Consider the following 27,133-nt stretch of genomic DNA (forward strand, 5'->3'; position numbering starts at 1 on the left):
AGGACGAATCCTCGTTTGACCTGAGAGTTCCTTTGAAAGTGTGTGAGTCTGGTTCTGGGCAGGATGAGCTGCCCCAGCCCGAGGAGCTGAGGCGCCGCAGAACTGGCAATCACACAGCATCTGGGTCGATGTCTGAGGTGCTGCCAGCGGTGCTGGTTCTGCTGACTGACACCTCCCCCCAGTGCAAGTGTGTGCTCCGGGCAGGACACCGATGGCACTTGCCTTATTCCACTATTCCTGGCCTTATGACGAATGTACTTTAATTATTTCCCAACCTGGGAGCATCAAGGCTGGAAGAGAGCACCACAGCATTGCTTAGGTATAAACCTTGCTGGTTATGCAAAAAAGGGAACAGCTCCCACTGTTCCTGCTGACTTGTCTTCCTAGAAACGAATGCAAGACCTGGAGAGAAAACAAACTTTGTTGATAGTCTCAAGGACAGGAGCATAGCTGAGTTCACAGGGATTCTGGCCCTGATTCCACTGCTGTTCAGGAATTCTCTTCAGTAACAATTGAATAAACCTCAGACTGCTCCTTGCTCTATTTTCTGCTACTTTGGCTAATTCTCCATTTTTTTAAATGATCCAAATGACTCCCAGGTTCCATTATATGCCTTTTGGTATTTTACTTTGCCACAGTTATGATCTCTTATTGCCACAGATTCCCTGCTCCCACAGCTCCCACAGGCTCAGTGATGCCTGTTTGTCCTTGGGAACATGCAGTCAGTGATTTGGCTGCTGAATTAAAACCCTCATGCACTGCTTTGCCTTTTTTTTTTTTTTTTTTACTGTTTTGGGTACAAAGTGGAAACTTTGGGTTTATTTTGGTATGTGCTTTTTAAACTTGACTGAAAAGCTGTAGCATTCTAGATTATCCATCAACGTAAAATTTATGTTTTTCTAAAGAAGAGGCAGAGGTATGATGGAGGGAAACAAAAAAGCACTCTCCAGGTTGTTCCCTGTGTGAGAATGAGTCAACTAAATCAATTGATATTTGGAAAAGGATTTTCAGTGCATCATCTGAATTGTTTACTACAAAAGAAAAAGAAAAGTGAAGAAAAAAACTCTGTTGGGAAGATGAATTCTTTGTGGTGCAGTGGACTCAAGCTCTGCCCTAAACACTCTCCTCACTGATGGGCAGTTGCACATTGGTGGCCTGAATTTGAGAGAATTCCAGAATTAGAATTGCCTTTGTGATAAGACTACCTCTCTAAGGCCCCTTAAAATACCAGCTCTTTAGAAATGCATCTCATTTCACAGAATCACAGACTCACCGAGGCTGGAAAAGACCTCCAAGATCATCAAGTCCAACCTGTGACCCATCCCCACCTTGTTACCAGCTCAGAGCACTGAGTGCCATATTCAGGCATTCCTTGGACACCTCCAGGGATGGGAACCAGCTCCCTGGGAAAGCCCTTTCCAATACTTTACAGCCCTTTCTGTGAAAAAAGTCTTGCTGAAATTCACCTGATTTCCTAACTTTTGAGTAGCACTGTTAGGCTCTAGTCCTCCCCCTCCATAAATGTGGCAATGGTCATGGGGTTGGGTGTTCTGGCAAAGCTTCACAAACACCCCAGGCCTTGATGGAAATGGAGAGGGAGGAGAAGAGCAGATCAGAGGGAGATAAATTAACAGCAGGAAAAATGAGAGCAACTGAGGCTTGCAAGTTTACTGAAAAACCTCTAAAGGCTGGAGAAGGTAGAAGCAGGGTGTGGACACGTGCTGGCAGTGTTGGGCGGGAGAGCCTGTGAAGTTTCTGTGTGAGGGGGCAGCTGTGGCAGGGGTGAGGGGCTGCTCCCTCCCCTCAGGGCCCAGCAGCACACCCAGTGTTCAGCTCACCAGTCTGGAGGCTGTGGGCTCAGTTTATCCACACTCACTCCAAGAGCCAACACCTGGGCTTGCAGATAACAAATCCTTCTTGTAAGGAGTGTGTTCCTCAGATGATAGTTCACAGGCTTCATTTTGTGCCTGCTTCATAAGGCAGAACATGCTGTCTCTATATTCTCCAGGGTTCTGGCATTGATCTCCATCAAACCAGCCCCAGAAGAATCAAAGTGGAATCACAGCAGTGCTGGGAAGAGTCACAGCAGTGCTGGAAAGAGTTACAGCCCAAGGACCTGTGGCAGTTTAATAGACCTGCCATAAATGAATGGCAAGACAAAAACAATGTGCTGTGGAAACCATAAATATGTGATTATGAAATAACAAAGCAGGGTTCCCAAAGTGCTAACAACCTCCTGGCATTCCATTTAATAGCTGTAAATCTGCCATGGCTTCAGTTAAGTGAATTCCCCATAGCATATTAAAATCATTGTTTATAGGGAGAGTAATTACTGTGACTTTTAGTGCAAAAAGGAGATGCCCAATCCAGGGCATGTAAAATTGAACATGGACATCTCACACTAAGCTGAAAGGCTCCCTTTGTCCTTTGAGGAAAACTCCCTGAACTGTTCTCAGGCAGGAGAACCTGTCTGTACACATCTCTGCACATACCTGCAGCCTTTCCCGATGTGGTGGGGGCAGGAAGGGGTTAAAATCTCCTGGCAGTGCTGATGTGAGCAGGGATGGATTGCAATGTGCAATGTGCCAGTTGCAAACCGAATGGGGAGGTTTCCGTGGGAGCAGCAAGGTCAGATCCCAGCAACCGGAGCTGAGGATTTCTGCGTTTAACCTCGGTTCTGACATTGACTGCTTTATGAGCTTGGAAAAACCAGAGAACTTCAGCATGGATGGAGGATCAGAAAGCTCACCCACCTCACAAGGAGGTTTGGCAGTTAATTAGGATGTATTTCCTAGTGCTCTGCATGTGAAAGGTGCCAGGACATACACCTGATAACATTTACAAACTACCACAGATAAACTGAGAATGCTTTAAAACGTTTGTTACAAATTCAGTGGGAGCAACAGGAATGATTCAGATACAGAAAGGAATGGGAATGATGTAAAAAACCAACAAAATACCATCTCTCAGGCCACGAGGCTGTCGAGGAGTGACAGCCTTGACCCACTTTCACCAGAGAAACTCTCTCCTAGAGCAAGAATTCCTAAGGGTGACAGGCAACTACCAAATGGACTCTCAAGGACACTGGGCAGCCACTGCCCAATACTGGAATCTGGATTGAAACTGAGCAGTAGGGAATGACCTTAATTATGCCTCAGGGAGGAGTCAAAGATGGAAATAGGACTGATGACAATCTAGCAGTCCTTGGAAATAGTCACTGAATAGATGTTTGGGTGAGAAGAAAACAAACTGGGTAATGAAAGTAACTTCATACACAGTGGCACAGGATAGATACTGGAGTCACAGAGTCACATACAGAATGAGGAACTCCTCGGCTGGTTTATGCAAACCCTTCCTGGAATTCTTCTGAAACAAGAGGTAGCTCAGATGCTATCAGGTTCCTAAGCTGTGATCCTTGATGAAGATCAGAGGGTGGAGGAAACAGAGGAGTCCTGTCCTTTTCCCTTTCCCACGTACATTACACTCAGATTCCTTTACTCCATCAATGCAAGGTGCTTGCAGTGGCCTAAAGGTCCCTGCCTGGGACCATGCTGAGGGTCCTTCTGACCAAGAACTGTGCTGGGTCCCTGCAGCAGCACAGGAGGGTCCAGCAGACTCTGCACCTCTCACAGGTGAGTTGTAATTCTACCAAAACACTGGAACGAATCGGAGACCATACTGGTTTACCTTGGACCTTTTCCTTACCTGTGTGCCCTAAGAGCATCATTCTTGCTTTACACCCAGCTCCTAATTATGATTAACCTTAATATGCCCCTTTGCCATTCCCAATACTTCCTTCCTGGGAGATCAGTTCATATGTGGCTTTTCAAACCCTCTCTTTCAGGGAATTCAACAGACCCAACAGATGTGTTTGGGGGTGTTTTTATTGAACACAATCTGCAAAAATATATCTCACATCCTCACCATGGGTGCACACGGGCTGTGAGCTGCTCCCACACGTGGGGAATGGGAAATGGATGAGCAAGGAGAGCCATGGATGCCCTCTAGTTCCAGCAGCAGCAGAAGCAGAAGTGATTGGATGAGTAAAAGAATAAACAAATATATAAAGCAGCACTGAACAAAGCTGAGGTATGGGGAAAGGCTGTGCACAGAGGCAGAAGGGCTGGCCCACTCAGAGGGACAGATTCACAGATGGAGTTCTCTCTTTCATGCCAGGAGCCTTACACAGAGGAAATGGAGATTTCTTTCTCTTTGAAAAACAGTTTTTCCAATATAGCTGCCCCGTAACCATTCTAAGGAAAGGGAGAGATTACATGAAAGATTATTCTTTCCTCAACACCTTTTTACTTTATTTACCATTATATAGCAGCCTGTGCAGCTATTGGTCCTCCATTTCCCCCTCAAAATTTACAATTTCTCCCAAAGGCAGTAAGGTCCCACCCTTAAAGTGACTGGAAGCATTCCATGAAACTGATTGCATGCAAAACCTTCTTTCACAGCTGAGAAGAAGATAGAGCTGGATAAAGAATTGTAGTTCACTTTGCCAAATTAGTCAACACAATGAAGGCAGCAATCACTCAGTAAACACAAGGCAGGACCTGGCACCCTCTTGCAGATGGACAGGCAGATTAGGCAGCACAGAGGCAGCACATCCCAGTTACCCAACGGGCAGTTCATATGGGTTTGCACTGTTATTACTGAGGATTGGAACAAGAGCAGATAATCTGTTGAAAAGACTCTTTCTCTGCAGAGAAAAGGACAACTTGGAAATATAATCAATTGGCCCACTCCACACCCCTGAGACACTCTGGGGCTTTTCAACGGAACTTTAAATATTTGCTCTTGCACTGGTAAAAATGACTGATTCATTTCATGTTACTGTTTTTCTAAATTCTTAAAGCTTTTTTTCCAAGAAGATTACAAATAAGACTCCGACCTTCTCTGCAGCTTTACAACACAGACTGATCTCTCCTTCTTTGAATCAGGGCTCCGATTCTTCTGGAATTCCTCATGCTTTGTTAGATTCCACCAAAAACTGCAATTAGTTTGGATTCTACATTAACATCAGGGCCCAAAAGTTTGTGGATACTCAAGGGCATGCAGAAATCTCATTCTTAGATCCTCTCCCTGGCCTCTGTGGCCTTTCTGAGTATTGGTTGCACTGGGGTGTGAAACAGCAAATTCATATTTCCTTGCTGTTTGTCTCATGGCTTATTGACCCAGTGCTCAAAGTGTGTGTGTTCCAGGTCTAAGAGAATTATTTCTACATAAACCAGACCAATTCTTTTTTGTTCGAATCAGTTTTCTCATTGCATTGTTGTTCCATGACAACTCAGTTCCAGGACTGGAGGATCTTCCAAGCCCCACTGGACACGGCACAGGATGATGCATGCCTGTGGCTGGGGACAAAGGCATCTGCCACGTGTGAGCACAGGGACAGCAGCTGGGCTGCTGGCCCCAGGAGAGCTCTGCAGGACTCATTGGGCTTAAAAAAAACACAAAGGCATTGAGGGTTTCCTGTCCTATTGCAGTGCTGTAGGAAGATCAAAAAGGGAAAGGAAGGACCAACTGCCCCTAAAAGAAAGAGGCAAAGAAGCTTCTCCTGCTGGTCTAAGTCACTGTTCTTTAGCTGCCAAAAATTATACAGCCTTTGCCTTTCCCTTGCCCTGTAGTAAATTCATGGATATCAATGGGCAAATTATTTCTTGGCTATACTGTGGTCTTTGGGACATGCACGTTTTGCATTCCTTCTAAACTTGTTTTTCTTGGGCTGAAAAGGCTAAAAACATTTTGGCTGGGTTGTTGTTGCTGTTGTTATTGTTGTTGTGGTGGTGGTGGTTTTTCAGGTGAAAAGCAGCTCAGTTCAGGTCCTGTTCAGCAGACAGAACGGATTTAAGGTGTTCAAAGATCTGTTGTGAGGCAGGAGCTGAGCAGTGGCAGTGGATTTAAATGCTCATGCCTTGTTTCCCTTTATTTTGGTAACATGAAATAGGACTTTGTCTAACAGCACAGAAATGATGAGCTGATATGAGTTGGTGTGAGCAGCACTAGTAAAGAGGAAGAAAGCACTAAATAATTGGTTGAAACTCTAGGCTTGCCAGAAAATAGGAAAAACAAGGTTGGCAGCCACCTCACAGAGACTGCGATGCAGGGGAGTGCCATTTTCCTTTCAGGCTGTGTTCTCTCTAATACAAATGTTTTGCCCAGGTTTTGCTGCAGATTTACAAACACAAGGTTCATCCCCCAGCAGACAGGAGAGAAATCCTCCTCCCTTTTCTAAATCCAGGGAGATGGCTCACATTTTAACACAGCCAAAAGCCTCTTCTCTTTGCAGAAGTGATGGGCACTGCAGAGTGTCCTTAAGGGATCACAGAATGTGCCAGCCTGCTGTGTGTGTGTTGATATGCTGGACCAGCTCTGTAATACACCTGGGCTGCGCTGCAGCAAGGAGCACCATCCAACAGTGGTATATATTTTCAGTGCCTGTTTGGTGCCAACAAGCCCAGAAAATTGGTGCTTTGGGCTGGCTCTGGGTTGGAACGTGATGCTGCACCAGACTGTTTTTGCAGGGTTACAACTGTGTCTAAATGGAATTTTAAAAAAAGAAAAAAAAAGAAACAAAATTCATCAAAACAAGCAAAATAAAGCTCTGCAGGAACTAACTGAGGCATGGCTTAACTCCCCGCCTCTTCCTGCCAGCTGTGGCTGATGTGGTCTCAAGCTTAGGAAGAGAGGAGACCAGGAATGAGATGTGGTGCTTGGCTTCCAGCTGCAGAGGCACATGCAGCCATCCCTCAGGCCTCCTCAGGCAGGAAGGAGCCAGCAGCTCTCTGCATCTGCAGGGAGAGGGACAGCAGAGCAGCGGGGGACAATTAGTGACCCTGGTAATGAGCTGGGCTTTCTGGGCAGAGTGGACACCAGGCTAGCCCGGGGAACTGTCAGGACTGCAAAACCTGACAGCACAGAAATGGCGTTCCTAGTGTCTGTTTCAAAATAGGGCTGGATATCAGAGGGATGGATTCCTTGGGGGCAAGACTCAACAACAAAATACAAATACGCGTGGGAACTGCAGCCACGTAACAAGAAAGATGTTCTCCCTTATTTTTCTGTTAGTAAAGCTGCCAGTTTCTTGATGTTTCAGAAAAATGAGACATCTGCTGATGATTTACAACCATGGAGACTTCCCAAACGCGCAACAACATTTTATGGAAGTACCCAGAGAGTATCACATGAGAAACAATAGTGAGCTCTACAAAGGAGACTTGGGGCAGTATGGTTCCAGATACAAATTAAATTTTTAAAGTCAATAAATGTCAGTTATTGGTTGAGAAAGGCCCAGACCAACACTCAGTCTGGTCTCTGGCCAGTGCTCTGAAGTGTCAGAGAAGGGCTGCAACCCTGGTGTAACCTCTGTTCCCAGTATGGGACCAGACTGAGGTGTCTGTGTCTGTGTGTGCACACCCTTGTGTGTTCTGCTGAGGCTAGAATTGGAGCAGAAAGACAAAGCCTAAGGAATGAACACCCCATATCACTGCCCACAGCAGCAGCATTACAGAAATTACACCTCTGCCCAAGGTGCAGAGGCCTGTGAGTCTCTGTGGCCTCCTTATGCCAGGATTTACTGCCCTGGAATCATGTCACTAACAAGTTTTTACACTGTAAGTCAAAAATTTTCAATACTAATTGAAAGGCAGCAGGAGCTTAATCACTGAAAACCTGTTCTACCAGCAGGTTACTTTTGTGCTGCAGGAGAACATGTGGGGAACACAAACCCATTTGGCCTATCTGGGTTCTCTGTAAATTATTCTCACCTCTGTGTTGTAGCAGTCCTGGTGACTTTAGACTCCTGTGCTTAAAGGTTTATTTATTTTGATTCACTGGAGGCACTTTGGAGACACTACACTACCCATATTTATGTCTTTTTTCCAGGTCATCTAAGTGAGGCATGCTGTGATGAATACTTTTCACTTCTACTGTCTCCCTTGGGGATGCACTATTCTAGTTTTTCCTTTAATTTAGTGCCAAGCACACTTCCTCCTTATACCAGAGGGGCAGGGAAGTGCATCAGAAAGTGCAAGAAGCAGTGAACACCAGCCAGGCCTGGATTTACCTCTCCAGGGGCGAGTCCAAGGACACCCCTGAGCCACCTTGCCTTTATCCTGGGATGCTGTGCAGCCTGCAGTGTGGAATGCAGGGGCAGCATCTCAGGACCTGCCTCCAAGTGAGTGCCCAGAGTGTGTGTTATGCAGCAAAGGAAACACATGGAGAGGAGAACACAAGAGATGGAAACCCTCCCCTTCAGAAGCTTGGCTCTAAAGGCAACAAAAAGTGCTTGTCACACCAGCCCATGCAGTGAAGGGAGGAAAGGAGTTCAGAGTCAGCAGGTGGGGAGACAGAAGTCAGAGTACAAGAAGAATGACTTAAAAGGGCATGGGAGGTTTTCCTGATGAAAGAATGGACACCTCAGAATCCAAGTACCAGTAAAAATATGCCTGTGAAGTAAATGATGCACTCTTTCACCTCTAGGACATTGCATCAGAGTTTTTGTGAGCTGTGCTGTAACAACATGAAAGAGGTGTGTTCTATTGAAGTTTCCAATGGGCAATTTTCTTCCCACAGCAGCTCTTACATTTGATCAACACAACCTCATCCTCTCAGTCAGTCTCAGCTGAGCCCTGACACACACCTTTCCTCTCTGATATTCTTTAGAGGTGTTACAGGGTCTTTAAACAGCACTGTTGGAAATTGGGACATACAGTGACCTCTGAGGTGTGCTGGGGAAGAGCTGTGCCTGCTGAGCACAGCAGAATTTGAAACTATAGATAAAGGAAAACATTCTGACACTTCTTTAAGTCCTTAGGGTATTCAAACACACAGCAATAACCAAACACAACTCCACACTGAAGCTTGGATGAGTCCTGGCCTGCTGAAGGCAGCCCAAAGTGCCCACGGGCTTCAATGAAGCCACTGAACCTTCATCAGCCTCTGGCATCTCACTTTAGGTGGGCATCCCTGCTGAGCAATGGAAGTGGGCTTATCCCAGCCTTCTCCCAGCTGCAGGCTGGGAAAATGGATCTGCCAGTGCTGTTGCCTTGGACCAGATTTCATACTGGAACTCATCACAAACTTGTGTATCACCTCCCTGGCTCCTGAGAATCTCCAAACTCTGCCCAAAAGGCAATTGTGTAAGATATGGGAAATGGTTCAAATGTGTGTTTCATTAGGAGTGAAGATTTGTGTTGTTCTCAGCACTGCAAGGATTGATCAACTGGACCAAGCACTTCAGTCATCTCACTAAGGTGCATGAACAGGCTGTTCTGAAAATTGGCCTCCAAGCTGTCAGAGAAGGAAAACATGCTAGTGATTCTGTGGAGGTGACAGGGATGAATTTGGGCAAAGAGAAGAAAAACACTTCAGGTGATTGTAACTGTTCCAGAAGTATTACCTAAGACATCGCTTAGCCCTGTATTTAAAGCAGGATTTGTTCCAAGATGTGAATAAAGGCATTTGAGAGGCACTGTGCAGATCTGCCTCCCTCTGATGCTGCTGGGCTGATGCCACCCCTGGGCAGGGTCCAGCCAGGGAGTCCTGCTGCGAGCCAGGTCTTTGTCAAACTTCTTCTTCTGGATTTTGAGAGGTAACAATGCTCAATCAATCCCCCCTTCCTGACAGAAGGCTTGCAGGGTGACATGAGCACAGCACAGCAGGATCCTCTCACTGCTCTGTCCCAAATGCTTGATCAAAACTCGCTGAGGGCAGCAGTGAGGGACAGATGAGTCCTGCCCCAGGGACAACTGAGCTTTGGGCTTTCTTGGGTAAAAGCAGCATCAGCGTTGGCCACTAAGGAGAGGTGCAAGGAAGAGTTAAGCAACCTGTGCCCTAAATCAGAAAGGTACAAGCTATGAGAGATGTGAGACATTATTAATGTTCAGAATTAAAATAGATGAAAGTGAAAACATTGTCTGCACCTTCCTGCAAGGGCAAATTTTAAAGACTCTTAACCCACCCGTGTGAACTCACATACCTGTCTGATGAGACAAGGCAGTCAGCAGTCCAGGATTGACACAAATGATTAAAATACTTAAAATCTTAAGAAAACTGTATTGTTGTGTAGCTCTGGACAGCCTAAGAATAATAGAGTGCACAGAATAATGAGGAAAAGCTGTAGGAGGCAGCATTAATGAGCCTGGTGCTCTGCAGGCTCCTGCCTGGTTGCTGTCCACAGGTGTGGGTGGTGGAAAGGCTGGGCTGGCTGCTCCTCCAGCCCTAATGGGCTCCCACCCTGGCCACAGCATCCAGGAGAGTATAAACCAGTCTCCCTCGCCTGTGTGCATGCTGCTTTCCCCTAAATTACCTTGTCTTCCTTGCTGAGTGGCAATTAGGTGAGAGCAGAGGCACATCCCAACCTGCACAGGCACCACTGAGGCTCGAAGTGCCTCTGGCTCATCCAGCTGCCTCTGCCCTGGCAGGGAGTGGGATACAGCACTTGTGAGAGATTCTTCCTGAATCTTTGCCATCATTTTCAATGCTCCACAGAAACTATTCTTCTTTTTCTCATGCAGCTGGAAAAAATTCTGTGAGTTCACCATTTAGGGGCCGTTGGCAGGGCAGGCTCAGAGACCTGAGTTCACAGCTATTGACTTCTCCTCACAGCTGGGATGGTACAAAAGGAGGAGTGTAATCTGAGTAATTCAGTAAGAGTAAGTGATGGCTAAAGGGTTATGCCTTGCAACTGGCTTCAAGGAAGCAAAACTGTCAGACTCTGTATTACTGGCCTCATTTTACTAACGATTAATGGGGAAAAATGATTGATTCTGTTCCTGGCAAGTTCTGTGGAACTGTCCTGATAACATTTGAGCTCTCTGTGGCTGTAGATTTGAGCTCTTAGAGATCACCTGGTTTTAAATGCTTTTTCAGGCAACAAAACAAAGGACCACCTGTTACTCTTGAGTCTAGAGGGAAATTTTTTCATGGAATGGCCCCTATCTCTGAAAAATGTTGTTTGCTGCAGTTCTGAGCAGTCACACCGGACATTCTGAGCCAAAGGGTTTTGTCAGAAGAAGTTTTTTCTTGGTGTCCAATGTTTTTGACAGCGCTTGGTAAATAATCACCTTGGTACTGATCCAGCAAAGCACTTAAGGGAATCCTTAACCTTAAGCACAGGCGTATTTCCTAGATTTCAGTGGGCCTATTTATACACTTCAAGATGAAGATGTGTTGAAGTGTTTTGCTGGATTAGGTGTCTTCAGCATCTCCCCCTGCCCAAAATGGAGCTCACTCTGCTTTTATGAGGCCAGGCAAAGTGCCTGTTCTGTGATGCACAGTCAAGTCCACTCCACCATCTTCAATTTTTTTAACTCCTCATGCATTTAAATTGACTTTGAACTGAAAGACCAAACTGTTGGTGACATACACAGCTCAGACCTCAGCCTGTGGAGAGAGTCTTATAAATACCTGTATGGGATGTTAAATTCACACTTTAATAACCATTTACAGATATAAATTATCTGAATGTATGTTGCTGGGAGAATGCGAAAGTATAATTGAAATCCATATCAAATGCAAGCTGAGAAAAGGACATCTCTAGAACATTGTGTGATGACTTCAGCAACCAAGTATAAAGATTAAAATTCACAGATCCTTTAAGCCTAGCATATGCAGTTGTGCACATATACAGCCAGAAAATCCACTAACATTTAATCAATTTTAAATGAAACATGAGGACCAAGTTAAAAAAAAAACAACCTTGGGAGATGCCTGTTCAAGAAATAAATTAAAAACATCTTTACCACAGATCATCAGTCAGAACTGAAGTGTTGGCTCTGCAGGCTGAAGTAGACAAACCATTTTGCAGTCTTGCTTTCTGCACCTCTGCAGTGATCAACATTCCAAAAACCCCACAGCAACACTGAGACAAGAAAATCCAGGGCTCTGTTGATGCTGCAGAGAGGGGAAAGGGCAAGGCAACACGAACAGCACCAAAGCCAAAGCTCCAGAGCTAGGAGCTGAGGCCCCAACAGGTCCTATCGCAGATGGGATGGTTGTTTGAACATCAAAAATCTGAACTGTGCTGAGGTCTTTGCATGTTGTGGTATTTCAGGGTGTACAAGCTGAGGTTGTTTCCTCCTCGTGGGAACAGTGGGGTCAAGCAAAGCTTTCTGGTCACAACCCATGTCTCATTTGAGGCATAGAGGCCCTTGCTCCTGCAGCAATACCATGCTGCAGCCCCAGCCCCCAGCCCTTCTCAATACAGCTCTTGAGGCTGACAGTGAGAATCCTCCCCTAGATGTTTTCCACAGTCTGTATATTTCACTCCAGAATCCTGTCAGCTCTGAGAGGCTGGAACAGCAAACACACTGGAACACACATGGAAACATCCACTGGGCAGCAGATATCTTACAGCATCTCCCCTGGTTTTCACCATCTCAGGCATTAGCTGAGCTGCCTTCAGTGCTTTAGGGGCTGTGGGACTTGGCATTAGAGCCCAACTTGGTGTTTCACACGCGAGAGCTGATGAGGTTTCTCTGCAAATGCTCTTCCTCACTGGTGGCCAGGGAGAACTGGGCACAGTCCTGGGCCCACCACGGCCCGGGGGGTGGCAGCCCCCGTGCTAGGCTGCAGCAGCCAGCGGCAGTGATCCGGTTCCCCACCGGCGCACCAGCCCTCCTCCCCCTCCTCCAGCTGCTCTGATCCCGCAGGCAGGATGGAGGACATTGCCAAATTTTGCTTGGCTGGACTTCGATTTTTATTTTTATCTTCTACAGCTTGTAAAAAGGCTTTTAAAAGATGGGATATGCCTCTCTGTTTTCCCCACGGGCTCCGCTTATTTATGACTTTTTTCCCTTTGTCTTCAAAGGGACTCAAAGTAATGGGCTTGTTTTAAGCTCCCTCGAATAAAATTATTCTATTCCCAGGTTGCCTGGGGATGGTGTCTCCCAGAAGTTGCTTTAGGATTGTTATTCCAGGACCAGCAAGGGGAGCTCAAGCCTTGTTTACGGTAGGTCCCGCACTAATTCTTTCTGCTAGCGAGGTGTTTTTCATCCCAGTGCGTGACCCGGGCGGGGATGCCCACGGGATGGTTCGTGCTTTGGCAGGCGGGGGCTGTGGCACGACGCGGGGCAGTGGGAGGTGGAAGCGGGCGGCCGGTCTTCAGGCAGGAGGCGAACCAAGAGGTGCGGGGGTCGCCTCGGAGCCAGCCGGGGGTGGGGAGCTGCTGAGCGCCGACACGCCAGCGCGAAAAGGAGCATTCTCCTGACCAAGTCCGCCCAGCTGCGCCAGCTGCCAGCCGGGGGGAGAGCGGGGGAGCAGCCGAGCCGGTCCGGGGCGGGTAGCCCGCACGCACCCGCTCCATCAGCGGCCCGGTTGGGAACCCGGGCAGCCGCCGCCGCGCCCCCATCCCGCCCCGTTCCGCCCAGCCGGGACGCGGGGGCCGGTCGGGCGCTCACCCAGAGGCCGCGGTGACGGGCGATGTCCCCAGCGAGCCGGGCCGGGCAACCTCATCCTGCTCCGACCCGCCCGCTGAGGCGCCAAGCCCGGACACTGCGGCGGGGCTGCGGCTCGGCGTCCGCGCTGCTCCAGGGTCGCCGCTGGGGCCGCGCCGAGCCCGAGGCCAGCCGGGCGCCGCTGCCGCCCCAGAGAGAGTTAATCGCGGCGGAGCCCCGGCGCGGGGCGGTCTCCCCGCCGCGCCTCCCTCCCCGCAGCCGCCCCCGCCCGCCCCTCGCTCCGCCGCCGCACCTGCCCGCGCCCCCGCCGACAACTTTCCCCGCCTGTTGCGCGCACCGAGCTTCGTGCCCGGCGGGCACTGCCATGGGCGCCGCGGAGCAGCGCCACGGGTAGGCGGCCCGCGGGGGTCGGGCCGGGAGCGCTGCCAAGGCTCTCCGCCCTCGCCTCGCTCCGCCGCCGCCGCAGCGATCGCTGCCCCGCGCTCGGCGAGCATGGAGGTGCAGCTGGGGGTCGGTCGCGTCTACCCGCGACCGGCGGGCAGGACCTTCCGCGGGGCTTTTCAGAGCTTCTTCCAGAGCGTCTGCGACGCTTTCCAGCCGCCGCGAGAGGAACCGGGTGCCGGGCAGCCGCCGCCAAGCGCGCCCTGCCCGCCGAGTCCCCGAGCGCCGCCGGACTCCCCCGCCTGCCTGCTGCCCGCGCCGGGCTGCCTGCCGTCCCCCGGGCCCCGCGCCGCCGGTAAGGTGCTGCCGGCCGCCGGCCCCGCCATGGGCTCGTCCTTTCCCTGCGCCGGAGAGCTGAGGGAGCTACTGGGCGAGGCGGCTGCGATTCCGATGCTGCCGCCGCCCGAGACCGAGCCGGCGGACAAGGAAGATCCGCTGGGCGACAGTGCCCGGCAGCTGTGCCGCGCCGTGTCCGCCTCCATGGGGCTGGCGCTGGAGGCGCTGGAGACTCCGGCCGAGCAGCTGCCCCGCGAGGACTGCATGTTCGCCGTGCCCGCCGGGCCGCCCCGCGCCCCGCGCCCGCCCGCCCGCGACCCCTCGCCCGCCTTCGAGGCCGCCCTGGCCGCCGAGCCGCCCGCCGGGCCGGGGCTGCCCCGCGGCTTCGGGCGCGTCAAGCTGGAGAGCGCAGCGGGGCCGGCCACGGGCGGCGGCTGGGGCGGCCCGTGTCGCTTCGGGGCCGAACTGGTCCCGCCGGGCCCCGCGCCCCCCTGGCCCACCTTCTTTGCCGAGGAGGGGCAGCTCTACGGGCCGTGTCCCGAGCCGCCCGCCGGGCCCGCCGACTGCCCTGCCGATGCCTGGTACCCACCGGGCCGGGCGCCTTTCGCCGCCCCCGCCCCCGGCATCAAGAGCGAGCTGGAGCCCTGGGTCGAGGGCTACGCCGGCGCTTACGGCGACCTCCGGTGAGTACCCGCGTCCCGCAGCCCACCGGCAAGCGCACCCTGCGCTGTGCTTCCCGCCGGCATCCTGCATCCCGCCAGTACCGGCATCCTGTGCCCGCATCCCTCATGCCACCTTCTGCACCCCGCATCCCACCGGCACCCCGCACCATCCCCAGCCTCCCCGCCGCCTGCCGCAGGTGCCCCGCGCTCACCGCGGGTCCAACCCCGCTGTGTCCTGGCTGTTCCCGCTTTGGTGGTGCACGTCTCCGCTGCCGAATCTTCCCTTTTGCCGCGATGCTCTCGTTTGGGACTGACTAGGCGAGATCGTGCCAGGAATACCGCGGTGCACGCCTGGTGTCCCCGCCGTCCTGTGAGGTCCTTGTGTTTATCTCGTTTCCTCACGCATCTGTTATCCCGCTGCTCCCGGCCGCTGGGAGCGGGCGAGACCGGGACGCTGAGCCCCGAAGCACGGACGGATGCTGACATCGAGTTAAAATCCTCCCAGCAACTTGTCCCGCTGAGAGCTGCCTGCCGGGAATGCACTGTGCAGAGCAGGAAACCCCGAACATAGTGACAGAAACATCACCTGTGCTTTGGGGCTGTTTTAAGTACAGGTAGAAAATGTGTTTTAAAGTAGAGCTAAAACAGGTTTTGGGAATGAACCAGGGGAGGGGAGATTTTTTTGAGAAGTAGGATTCAATCAAGAATAATTTTTCCTGGTGGATTAACTTCAAAAAAAGGAGATGAGCCATCTCTGTGAAATACCTGTACAGCATTTAAAGCAGTGCACCTGCATTCTCACCTGTAGCACGGCAGAACGTGGCCGAGCTGATGGAAATGTCAGGGAGAAAGGGCTGCCCAAGGGATTTTCTGCTGGCTCAGAGGCAGCCCCATCCAGGAGTATGTGAGACCTCAGCTGGGGTTTGCATCGTGGGAGTCCTGCATCCACACACTCACCCCGTGATGCTTGGGATTCTGAGAGCAAAGGCTGAAATGAACAATTAGATTTTACCTCTAAATTAGCACCAGGCAAGTGCACTGCCTCTGGGCTGGTTTCTGTTTTAAATGCTCACAGCTTTATTTGAGTACTGGGGCAATTTCCATTCACACAGTGATTTACTGGGGGATTGTACAGAGATGTCAAGGGCTTGGCAAAAGAAAAAAGAATAAAAGTAATGACAGGTCAGAAAGAGTGCAGCTGTGAGCATCATCCAGCTGTGAGCATCATCCAGCTGTGAGCTTTGTGCGTGGCAGGAGCTATGCAAGCTCTGGGTGTGTCTCTGGAGTCTGGATAAATCTCTGCTGGAATCAGCGCAGAGGGGGCAGGGAGGAATCAAGTTGGAAAAGTTCAGCGTTCGGATGCCAGTGATGGTGCTGCAGGTTTGTTCCGTGCCGTTCTGCCAGCGGAGCTGTGCAGTGGGGTCCCACACAGACAGGGAATGTCACACTGAGGAGAGCAGACCATGGAGGTCTGCAGGCAGTCTTGGAGGCTGGACTAGACAGCAGCAGATACATTTTGCCCAGGTCTTACTTTAGAGATGAGCGACATCTCTGTCATTCCTGTGGGAAATGCTGTATACTCCTTTTCCTTGCAGCTCTGTTGTGTGTGCTGTGCCTACTTCCCCTAGCAGACTTCTGTGGGACCAGCAGGGTTGGAACTGACACAGTAACCTTTACAACACCAGTGTCTTCTTGTCCTTTGAACTCCAAGGCTTGTACATCACTACCCTGCTGCTGCAAAGGTGTAAAGCAAGGACATCGTCTCTCTGTGTTTAGATGTAATTTCCAAGCACCGTAAGGAAAGCGCAACACTCATCGTGGTCTGGCTCAAGCCACATGTGTTAATCGCTGCCAGGTTTACATTTCATCCTACCAGAGTCTCCATTAGCTTTACAGCATGCTGCTGGCCCGTTCCTGCAGCTTTGCATTTTCTCCTGGATCTGTGGGTGCCAGCACAGGAACAGCCTCTGCTGCTCCTGGAGCGGCGGATGGTGTACCAGCACCCCAGGCAGCTGGTGGGAAGAAAGGTTTGTGGGAGCTGAGAGGTTCTGTGGTAAATTTCCCTGATGGAAGGATGACTTTTGGACCTGCACCCCTGTGCTGTCTGGTGCTAGGTCTGACCTCCTGCCCTACTTGACCTTGCACAAAAAGCTTTCCCATCGTAGCCTCAGAAGATGCAACCTCAGTGTTCTGTGAGGACAGTGAAGGGCACTTCTGGGGCTGTATAAGCCCGGGGCAATGGGCACCTCAGAGCCCTGTCCCTCGGGGTGCTGCTGGGAGCAGAGGCACACACAGGCCCCCTTGCTTTGGAGAATAAGGAGCATTTCAAGGTGTGCTGCTCCTACTTTCTTTACTCTCTGGATGATCCCTCACAGATGGAGTTCTCTCAAGCCCCAGTTCTACTCTGCTGCAGATGGGACTGGGTATGGGAATGTATTTTTTGAGTTAAACACCCTTCATATGACACTAAAGCATGAGCAGTTTTTAATATTTGGGGAAGTGTCATGGTTAAGAAGTGCTGGCACATCTCAGAAACACTGTGATTATTAACACAATTTGGTTTAATTTAAAGCTTTTGATAGAGTGTCCCTAACTGCACCAGTCAGGCTTGCATGTAATTAGCAAATTAATCGGATGTTTTGTTACTCTGGTCATGGAGCTGTTTATCTTTGTGCTCTGGTTGTTGCATCATTACTACCAGCACTATTTGAGGTAACAAAATAACCTGTTTCAGGAGCAAGATGGAGCACTGTCAAAATAAATCCAAGCTTCTGCCATCAGAAGACAAATTACAGTGGTGGAATGGTGGGGGGTGGCCTCTGGTTTAGAATGAAATAGAATCAGAGAAGGAGCTGTCGCTGAAACAATGGAATCAAAGGGGAGAAAAGGATTTAAGGGGCTTTTGGCTCAGGGAAATCTGCTGTCCATGTAGCTCCAGCCGTTTTTTAAGTGGCATTTGCTATCACTGCTGTTACCTGGTGCTGATACTGGTTGGAATCCTGGTGTTTGCTGGTTACACCTGCCTTTGGTTCCCTTCCCTAGTCTGGCTGTGGTCAGTTTGGGCCAGTGCCACGTGTTCATTCATCACCTGGCTTGATGGCTCTGTAATCGTTTCTGCTCTGTAATTGTGATAGGCTTACAGATAAAACCTGCAGTAATTCCTTCCTATGGAAGGAGGAGATAAGACTGGCAAAGAGATGAAGGAGTGAAGGGCAGCTGTTACACTGAGAGATGGAATGAGGCAGGAGGTCGTTCTCAGGGTTGCTCTCCCAGTCTGTGCCCAGCAGCAGCTGCTCTGGCATCCCAGTCCCAGGAGGGCTCTGGGGACCCCCAGCACTGCACTGGCAGAACTCCAAAGCCCTTGGGAAGGGGCTGACCCTCCTGTCTGCTGTTGTCAGTGTGACCTTTTTGCTCTGGCAATTTGCCATAGGATGTAAATATTTCTTTGAAGACAAGAGGAGCAGGGCAGAACGTCGTGTGGGCAGCTGGTCCCTTCGGCTCCTACGGACACGCGGACAGGGAGCCTCTGGTGGCCAGGGGAGCTGGGGATGTGCTAAAGCTTGTTGTCACTTCCTGATAAATGGAGAAAAGATAAACAAATTTCTTCCTCGGCACCTCTTACCCTTTCCTTGCTCAGAGACACAGGATGACTACGATAATCCAGCTGGAGATGGAATAGAGAACTCAGGGCTTGGCTGAATGTGAGCTGGCATGATAGCAGGCAGTGGCAGGGTGCAAGTTTGTCATGGCTGGAGCTGAGGCTGTGAAACAAGTGATACACTGAGGCCGGGTAACTGGAGCTGCAGGGATGTTGGAACTGTGCTCAGCAAGGAGAACCCGTCAGGACTGGGGGAGCAGCCAAGCAGTGCTGCGCTGGAGCACGGCACTGGTGTCTCCTTTTCCTCACTGCTGAGCATATATCAAATCTCATAAAATGGCCTCCTCAGTTTCCCCTCCCTCCTCTGTCTGTCCCTCCCTCTCTTCCCTGCTCTCCTGTGCTCCAGCTCTCCCTTACTGCTGGGAAGAGGAGATGGATCCCTGTCAGGGGTTGGAGGGCAGATATTTGGGGTGTCCCTGTGGGACCTACCCAGCTGCTCTAAGGGTACACAGTGTCTCATTGCCTCTTCCCTGCTCAAAGGCAGACTTTGCCCCATCCTCCTCTAGGCTTTTCCATCCTATTTTCCAAATGTCTTGAATTTTTGAGCTCTTACACCCTCTGGAAGCTGTTTCCACAATCTTGTGCTTGGTATTGGCAGTGAGTATTCCACCCTGGCTCCTCTCAAGTGCTGGTTGCAGTGGAAGACAGGCTTCATGTGGCACTTGGTATTGGAAGCAGCAGCTGCAAATAAGAAAGTTTTGCCAAAGAAGCAATCCACAAAAAGCTTTCAGAGTGTTGGTGTGTCGGAGTCACACAGCTATTTTGTGTGTTTTCCCGAGGCTTCAGGGCTGCACAGGATCTGCTCATGGCAGCTCTTCTCCTGCTCATGCTGTTTTTACATTCTTCCTGCTGTTTACAGATTCCCTATTGCACAGGTGTTTATCCATTGAACAGATGAGCACCACTCCCTGCAGCCAGTATGGCATAACCATGGGTTTTCCTCCTAGGGGAACTTCATTCCAGACTGAGAGCCAGTTAACAATGGGAAGTGCTTTGGTGCTGCTTCTGAGGACGGAAGAGTGTGTCAAAATACTGATTTGGAACAAAAGAGTGTGTTTTGTAGCCCAGGGGACAGGAGTCACTCCCAGGTCAGGATTCCCACTGCAGAGATGGGTTTTTCCCCCGGGACAAGATCCCTACCATGGGCACAGGTACCAGCCCCTGGGGATGGGCATCAGTGGGTGCTGGAGTTGGGATCATGTCCCTGAGGCACAGAGCCCACAGTTCCTGGGAGTCGCTGCCTCTGTCCCCTTTCTCAGAGCGAGGAAGGTGTGGGACAGTCCCGGGAAGGATGAAAGCAGAAACACTGTAGCGAGGCAGCCAATGTGAGCAGCATCCCAGGGGCGATGCCAGCTCCCCACGCCCCCGCACCAGGACCCTCCAAGGCCACGCTGAGCTCCAGCAGAGACAAGAGCCCGCTCTGTGTCCGTGCCAGGGGTCACCTCTGGGTCCCCATGGGAGCAGATTGTGGGTGGGCAGTGGGAGGAACAGGCACAGAGGAAACTGGAGCAGATCAGAAGTCAGTCTCTGCATGGCGAGGATGGCATGCTCCTGAGCTGGGAGGAAAGCTGGAAACACTGCCTTGTATTGCAGGAAGAAATCACAAAATTCCCCAAAATATTGGAAATCTCACAGTCATGTTTTGGTGTGATGAAAACAGTTTCATTACACAGGGTTAACAATTTGTAGTAGAGAGCAGTAGCTCAGTTCTTTGTGTTTTTCTGTCATTCCCTTGAATTCCACTCTTGGCACAGACCTTCATTCATATTTTATAAATTGCTTCCTTGAAGGTGGCTGTCCCAATTTGCCAGTTCTCCATTGCCAGTTGCTGTCTAGACTTGGAGCACTCACTGGAGCCTGCTGGGTTGGTGTTTGCAGTGGATACTTTCTGCTAGTGATTGTGGACGAAAATTACAAAAGAAAGAAATTGTATTTATTTTATCATCCAGTGGAACATTTAAAATGTATCAAATTAGTGTTTATTGAAAGAAAACTATTCAGTGGGAGACTTTCTATGACTTCTAGTAAAAACTGTTTGTTTCTGAGACCTTCCCTGGTAGATTCTGGAGATCTGTGCAGCTGTGGATGGCTCTGGAACATTGGAAATATATAGGAAAAGTGAAGATTCCTCCTTGCACAGCTCCTCAGCCTCATTACTTTGTGCAAGTTAATTTTCTTTTTGGAAGATTTTCTGCAGAAGGCACGTCTGCACCTCAGACTGATGCAAAACAAGTGCCACAAAGCCATCATGGACAGCCTGGGCCAGCTGGGGAGGGTGGCTTGGGGCCACCATGTGCATGTAGTGATGTGGCACAGAGGGCACAGGCACCTCCTGTTGGGGTCATCACTGGGTGAGCATTGACCAGAATGATCTGCTCTCACCTTGGATGAGCCCAGCTCTACATCTACACCATGTTCACAGGAAAATAGCAATGGAAACACTTCCTGTGGTGGTGCTGGATCCTTTCCAGCTCTTTCTTTTCCTCCAGAGATCCAGCTTGCAGCATGCACAGGAGGCAGATGTCCCATCTCCTGTTGTAGCAGAGCTTTTATGCCTGGTAAACAAGAGGCAGATATGGTCACATCACCCCTTAGTGGGTGGCAGTGCAGGCATGCCCAGCGGTGGCCTTGGCAGTGGCTGGTGGCCCTGGTATCGACCGATGCTGCACACTGTGGGGACCAGAGCCAGCCCTGTTTGTTAGCAGTGGTATGAAGGAGCTCATTGAAATGAAAAGGAACTGGCCCAGTTGTCATGGCAAAGACTTGTGACGGAGGTTCTCCATCCATATTCTCCCGCTCTTAGCACTGCTGCCTGCCTTCCCTGATCTGCCAGTGCCACTCATCCATGTCCAACCACACTTAATCCCCCTGCCTGCTCCCATGAGGGGCAGAGGGAGGGATGAGGCTTCCCTGGGGAGACCTCCTTGCGGGGGGAGCCCAGCTCACCCTGGCCGGGTACCTGCAGTGGGCAGCGCTCGTGGGTACTGCGGCGTGTGCCTGGGCTTTGTTCTGCTCTAAATCCAGCCATTGCCACCCTGATTCTTCTTGCCAGCGTTTTTAAGTGAGATTCAAAGTATCCTATAAAAACACTCCCAGCAGTAGTACTTTACTGCTGAAGCGCTCAGGAGCAGCGATTCGTTCAGCCTCCAGGCAGCTGTGGAAATAGCAATTGTCCCTCTTCTGCAGGCTGAGGTCTGACAGCAGCCCCTCGGTGTGTGAGTGGCCGCAGCCCTGGCTCAGCGCTGGGGTCCCGGGGGGCTGTGCTGGCTTTGTGCCGGCTGCTGGGGACCGTCCTGCAGCAGCGTGCTGGACTTTGCACCCCATCCATTGCCCCGTTCGCCTCCACTGGCCGCAGTGCCCTGTCCAGCCGCCGGGACAGTGTTTGCAGGCCGGGGGTTTCGGGAGTGCAGCATCGCGCCTCGGCATCGCGCAGGAGCCGCCGCTCCCCGGGGACCTGTGCGGGACGGGAGCGCAGGGCAGGCTCGGTCTGCCTTGGCTCGGCTGCTCTCGTGGTGCCGCTTGCTCCCCGCTTGGCGCAGCGTGAACAGAGGCCAGAAAGAGCAAGGTCACCCGCTCCGCCCTGCCTCGGAGCTCTCCAGCCCCCGCCCGGGGACGCCTCTGCAAATAGTGACAGCGAAGTCAGGTGCTGACACGTCCGTCCTCAGGAGTGGTGGGATTGGTCTGTAGGGACACAGATTAAGTGATTTGCACTAATAGAAATAATCTTAAAAGTATATGCCAGTTCCAGTTCCATTACCAGTTCCCCAGGTATTTATAGCTTCTGCCCTTTTCCCAGGCCACCCGGCCTCAGGCAGCTCGGGTGTCCACAGGGCTGGATTACACCCGTGCTTTCCACTGGTGTCCTGGTGGCTTCCCTGTGCCATCCAAAGGAGAAGAGAGCCCATCCTAATAAGCAAATAATGAGTCCTGGGATGAGCCCCTGTTTCTGCTGAGGGGGCCAGTCTGTCGTGTTGCCTGGCTGGGGGCTGGGTGGACCATGCTGCGCACCTCGTGACAGGCAAGGCAGTTGTCACTTCCCAAACAGCTCTAGGGGCAAAAGAGATGGCTTAAGTCAGGATGGGAGAGTCAGTGCAGAGCCACCAATGCTGGGACACTGACAGTGCTGGCCCTGGACACCCTTAGTGTGGGGAGGGAGCACTGTGGGCAGCCTTAGCCAGGGCAAACAGCCGGGCACAGGCACATTTACTATTTGGTGTGTCTGACCTGGGATCTGGGTGCTCCTAGGACACTTTTGGGGTGTGTCTGGGCTGGCAGAGCCCTGCTTGGGCTGTGAGAGCAGGAGAGCTGTTTGAGAGCTCCATGCAGAGATCCAGCCGGCCCTCATGCACTGGGCATGGCAGCAGTCATGAGGATTTACCTTTCATGTCTGTAGCCAGGTGTTTGTGACAGGCACTGCTGGGGGGATGTCCTGGGTGCTGGCTGCCTGATCTAGCTCTTGCTGGAGCCTGGGGAGTCTGGTCATAGAGAATGTTTTTTTTTTTTGGAAGGGGCATTAAAGCCCATTTCACTGCGCTCCCCTCTGTGGGCAGGGACACCTCCCACTAGACCGTGCTGCTCTGAGCCGTGTCCTGCCTGGCTGTGTCACCTAAGGATGGGTGGTGCATTCTGGTGGGTAACCTCTCCTTCTGCACCAATATACTCCAGCAGGGACTGGACATGGGCTGGCTGTAGCCAGTGGCTTTGGGAAGAACCTCAGGGCAGTTCCTTCTGTGTCACAGCAGCATCTTCACCTTCCAGACCCCCATCCTGCTGAGCGCTTCTGGAATTGCTGCCAGGAGAAGCAATCCCTACAAATGCCAGAGGGGAGGCTGCAGATCTCCAGAATACATTTTACAGAGGATGTGTTCAGTCTCTGGGATGAGGTGGGAAAACCCTGGGGTTTGCTTCCTCCCCCTTGTGCTCTCTCTGCCTGGAGGTGAATGGAGGGAGCTTCTTGTGTCTCCCAAAATCACACAACCTTCTTTCTCTGGTGTTTTTACCAGCATTTTGGCTGTTGTTACAGATTTTAGCTGTGTTTACTTCTTTGCCGGTTAGAAATGGCAGAAAAAACCGCGTTGACCTTGGCCTGTGTGCTGAGAACAGAGCCCAAGCACAAGTTTCTGTATCACAGATTTCCTCGTGAAGGCTCCTGCCTCCTCCCCCTCGCGCCAATCAGCAGAGCAGCGTCCACACATCTCCTGACCTGCTCTTGGGAGGGCTGGAACGGGATATCTCGACAGCTCCACTTTCCTCTTGAAAGAGAAATACGGGGAAGGAATTCTTGTGCTGATTGGGTTGATAGCTTACATCTGGGAAGCAATGGGGTGAATCAACTGGAAAATGAAATCCCCCTGCAAAGAGAGCATGGATGATTTACTGTTTCTATTGAATCGTGTGTGTGCCCGTGCACATTGTAGATGTTCATCATCTTCCCATGAGCACCACATATAGATTATGTGTATGTTCTCTGCTGTATGAGGAACATCCCCACCCCTCACCCTGGGGCCTGCAGTGTTCTCTCTGCACACATGTCCCTGGAGGGCAGGCACTGTGCCATGTGCTGCCCACAGGGAGGAGAAGTGGCTGGAGCTCCGTGAGCCTCTGCAGGCAGCACAGGGCTGGTGTGGGATTGGCACTGCTGCTTCTTCCTGCTCAGACACTGAGAACCAGCCCCAAACTCACCCCCACTGTCTGGCAGTGCTCTGTGAGCAGGGCAGGGCTGGGGGACATGTGTCTGGAGCTGTGGGTCCAGTGTGGGCTGTAATCCCCGTGGGCTGGCTCTGGCTTTGTCCCTGTGCATGTTCCTGTGCTCCAGAACATGTGACATCGTCCCAATGAACTCAGCCTGTTCACATGGATTTCGTTTTTCTAGTTCTCTGTAATTGGCTTTGTTTTCACGTGTTCCCTGTGGTCAAAAAGTCTTTTCCTCGAGAATAGGATCTTCCCCTTACAAAGAAATCTATTACTTCCCAGTCTGCTCCTCAGTTCCCTGGAGCATCTTTAAATGGTTAGAAAAACAATAGCAGGACAGGGTCTTTTCTGCTTTCTTGTTTACAGCACAGCCTGTGCCAAGTGCCAGGTCCTTGATTCTGGGCTGTGTTGGGGGTGGTTTGAAGAGGGAGCAGAGCACAGTGCTAGGAAGCCTGCAGGACAGAACATCCCACTGGGGCTGTGCTGAGGGTTGGGCAGAACTGAGCTGAGATGGGACCTAAAGTTCCGGGGGGTAGCTGTTCTCTTCTTGTTCAGTTCACCTTCCCTTTTGCCATGTGGGTGCTTAAAACCTTGGATAGTGGCCTGAGCTGAAGCAGTTGTCATGTCCAGCAGGAGGAAGGTGGCAGCCTGGGGTTAGCAGGGTGGCTGGCCAGCCCCTCTGCCCTCGATTGCAGTTAGTGCAGGGGGCTCAGTGTGCCCTGCAGGATCCCCTGAGATCCACGGGGATCTGTTAACTCCTGGCCCTGCTGTGCCCTTGCCCTCCTATCCAGAGCTGGGGTCAAGGCGGGTGCGCAGCCACTGCGGCTGCGGCGTGTCCTGAGATGACTATCTCACTGCTCACTCACAGAGACTCGGGAGAACACTCTCAAGGCTGGGAGGCCTAAAATTAGATGTAGCATCTGTGTTTTGGTTTGCAGGCAGGCTTGAAAGAAAATGATTCTTGGCTGCTTTTATTCCTCGCCCGCTTGGAAGAGCATGGGCAAGGGGTAGTGGGCAGGGCTTTGATCCCCGGTGTGCCACGGCTCTCTCTGGACACGGCTGCTCAGCAGGGCCAGTCAAAGCTCCATCGTGGGTTTGTGATAACTGGAGGACCACCCATGCCCACAGGTCCCTGGAGGCAGCCGGGTGCAGGGCTGCAGGGCTCTGCTCTCCGTGTTTTCCTGGGAATGCTCTCAGCCCCCAAAACTGCAGGTCTGGCTGTCCCTGCCATATGTCACTAAAAGTGCAAACTGGCATCAAAGCACTGTTTCCCAGCTCATGCCTGTCTGGAATACCCTGGTTGTGCCACTGGAGTTGGTACTGGTGCAGCTGCCATCCAACCATGCATCCATCCATGCATCCATCCATGCATCCATCCATGCATCCATCCATGCATCCATCCATCCATCCATCCATCCATCCATCCATCCATCCATCCATCCATCCATCCATCCATCCCCACCATCCAAGCCCTACTGAGGGGCCAGTCCTGCCCTGCTCCTGTCCCAGTCCTGCCCTGCTCCTGCCCCAATCCATGTGCAGCTGGCAGGTGTGGGCAGCTGTGAGCCACAGGCATGCCAGGAAGGCCAGGCCGGGGAGCAGGAGGGATTGGTGGGTGTCAGCCAGTGGCTGTGAGTTGCTGGGGGATTTGCTTCTATGTTGCCTGTTCTGCTGAGACTGGGGCTAAGAGTTGCAGGGTGACCTGGCACTAAATATGTGAAACCTTCGTTATAATTAGTGTGTTTATGTCGGGGATGAGTCACAGCACGATCCACTCGGAGGACGCGGCAGGAAGATGATAGTGTTGTACAAGTCGTGAAGTCTCCTCTAGAAACTCAGTGCTTTGCCAGCAGAGCTGAAAGGAAGTTCTGCAGATAGAGCTTGTATCCACTCCTAGACATAATAAGGCAAATGATTTTTATGCCCCTGCAGCTGGTCTCTGCAAAGGTTTGGTCTTGATAGAAACGTGCCTAAAAATAACCCAGTTCTGCTGGCAAGCTGTGGGACCAGCGCTGCAGTGCCGCTGCAGTGATCCCCCACTGCAAGAGGGGTGGGAGGAGATGGAGGGCTCTGCTTCTTGCTCCCATGCCCGTCCATCCCCAGGGCTCCGTGCTGTGCCAGAGGGAGGGTGCTGGCTTGGGCCATGTGCCGCCCCAGCTTGGTGCCAAATTTGTGGTATTTGCGGTCTCATGTTTCCATGCCGGGTCCCGCCTTTGTTGCTGACTGTTTTTGCCTTGTGCATCCTCCAGTGGAGAAATAAAAATGCAGAATTTGCAGCATTGGTTTCCTTAGCAATAATTCCACTGCCAAAGGAAGAGGGGAAAATATTTTGTGTTTTAAATATCTGAGTCTGGGAATGAATCCTGGCATCTCCTTCAGCAGCCCTGTTGGGAGCCGACCACTGACCTCTGGCCATCAGCACAACTTGATCCTTGTTGCCAAATTAAATTCCAAATACATTTGGAGTTCTGTGAGACACTGATTGGGATCGTTCTGCCTTGGGTTTCTCTTGGTAGCCCTGTACCAGATGCTGTGCTTAGCTGGGGGTGCTGGGGGACCATGGTGGCCTTTGGGGGCCACATGGCCAGTTCACCTGAGGTGCTGTGCCCCATGGCTGGACACTGGTATAGTGCTCTGTTCCTCTGGAGATCTGCCTGGCACACCAGCTGTGAGAAAAGGCACTGAGAACTCGCACCCCCTCTTCCAGAGCATTTTGTAAGCATCACTGCACTTGATTTTGGAAGAGGGAAAGGTAAAAGCTCTGCTGCAGGTGAAGATGTTGGTATGTGGCACCAGAAGTCTGTACCCTGGATGCTTTCCTGGCAGCTGTAAGCCTGTACCTTCATCTGGCATGATGGCAGTGTCTCTTGGAACACGAAATATATGTCTCAAGTGTCTCATTATTTGTGAATTTCTTTACAGGCACATTTTCTTTTGGTGAGCAGAGGAGATGGATTTGAAAATGGATTATGGTGTGGCTTAAACTAACTGCATAAATATCA

General features: G+C 51.4%; 1 protein-coding gene across 1 annotated transcript in view; it reads left to right on the top strand.

Annotated features, from left to right (window-relative positions):
* Positions 1–13,805: 13,805 nt before the first annotated feature.
* Positions 13,806–27,133, top strand: part of AR (androgen receptor) — a 38,229-nt gene continuing 24,901 nt past the window's right edge. The window contains exon 1 of the mRNA XM_053955802.1: positions 13,806–14,803. Within this exon, the coding sequence (XP_053811777.1) occupies positions 13,896–14,803 (908 nt within the window). The 5' untranslated portion in view covers positions 13,806–13,895. The remainder of the gene's footprint in view (positions 14,804–27,133) is intronic.

The sequence above is a fragment of the Vidua chalybeata genome, chromosome 14 (assembly GCF_026979565.1).
Source record: "Vidua chalybeata isolate OUT-0048 chromosome 14, bVidCha1 merged haplotype, whole genome shotgun sequence".
Lineage (NCBI taxonomy): Eukaryota > Metazoa > Chordata > Aves > Passeriformes > Viduidae > Vidua > Vidua chalybeata.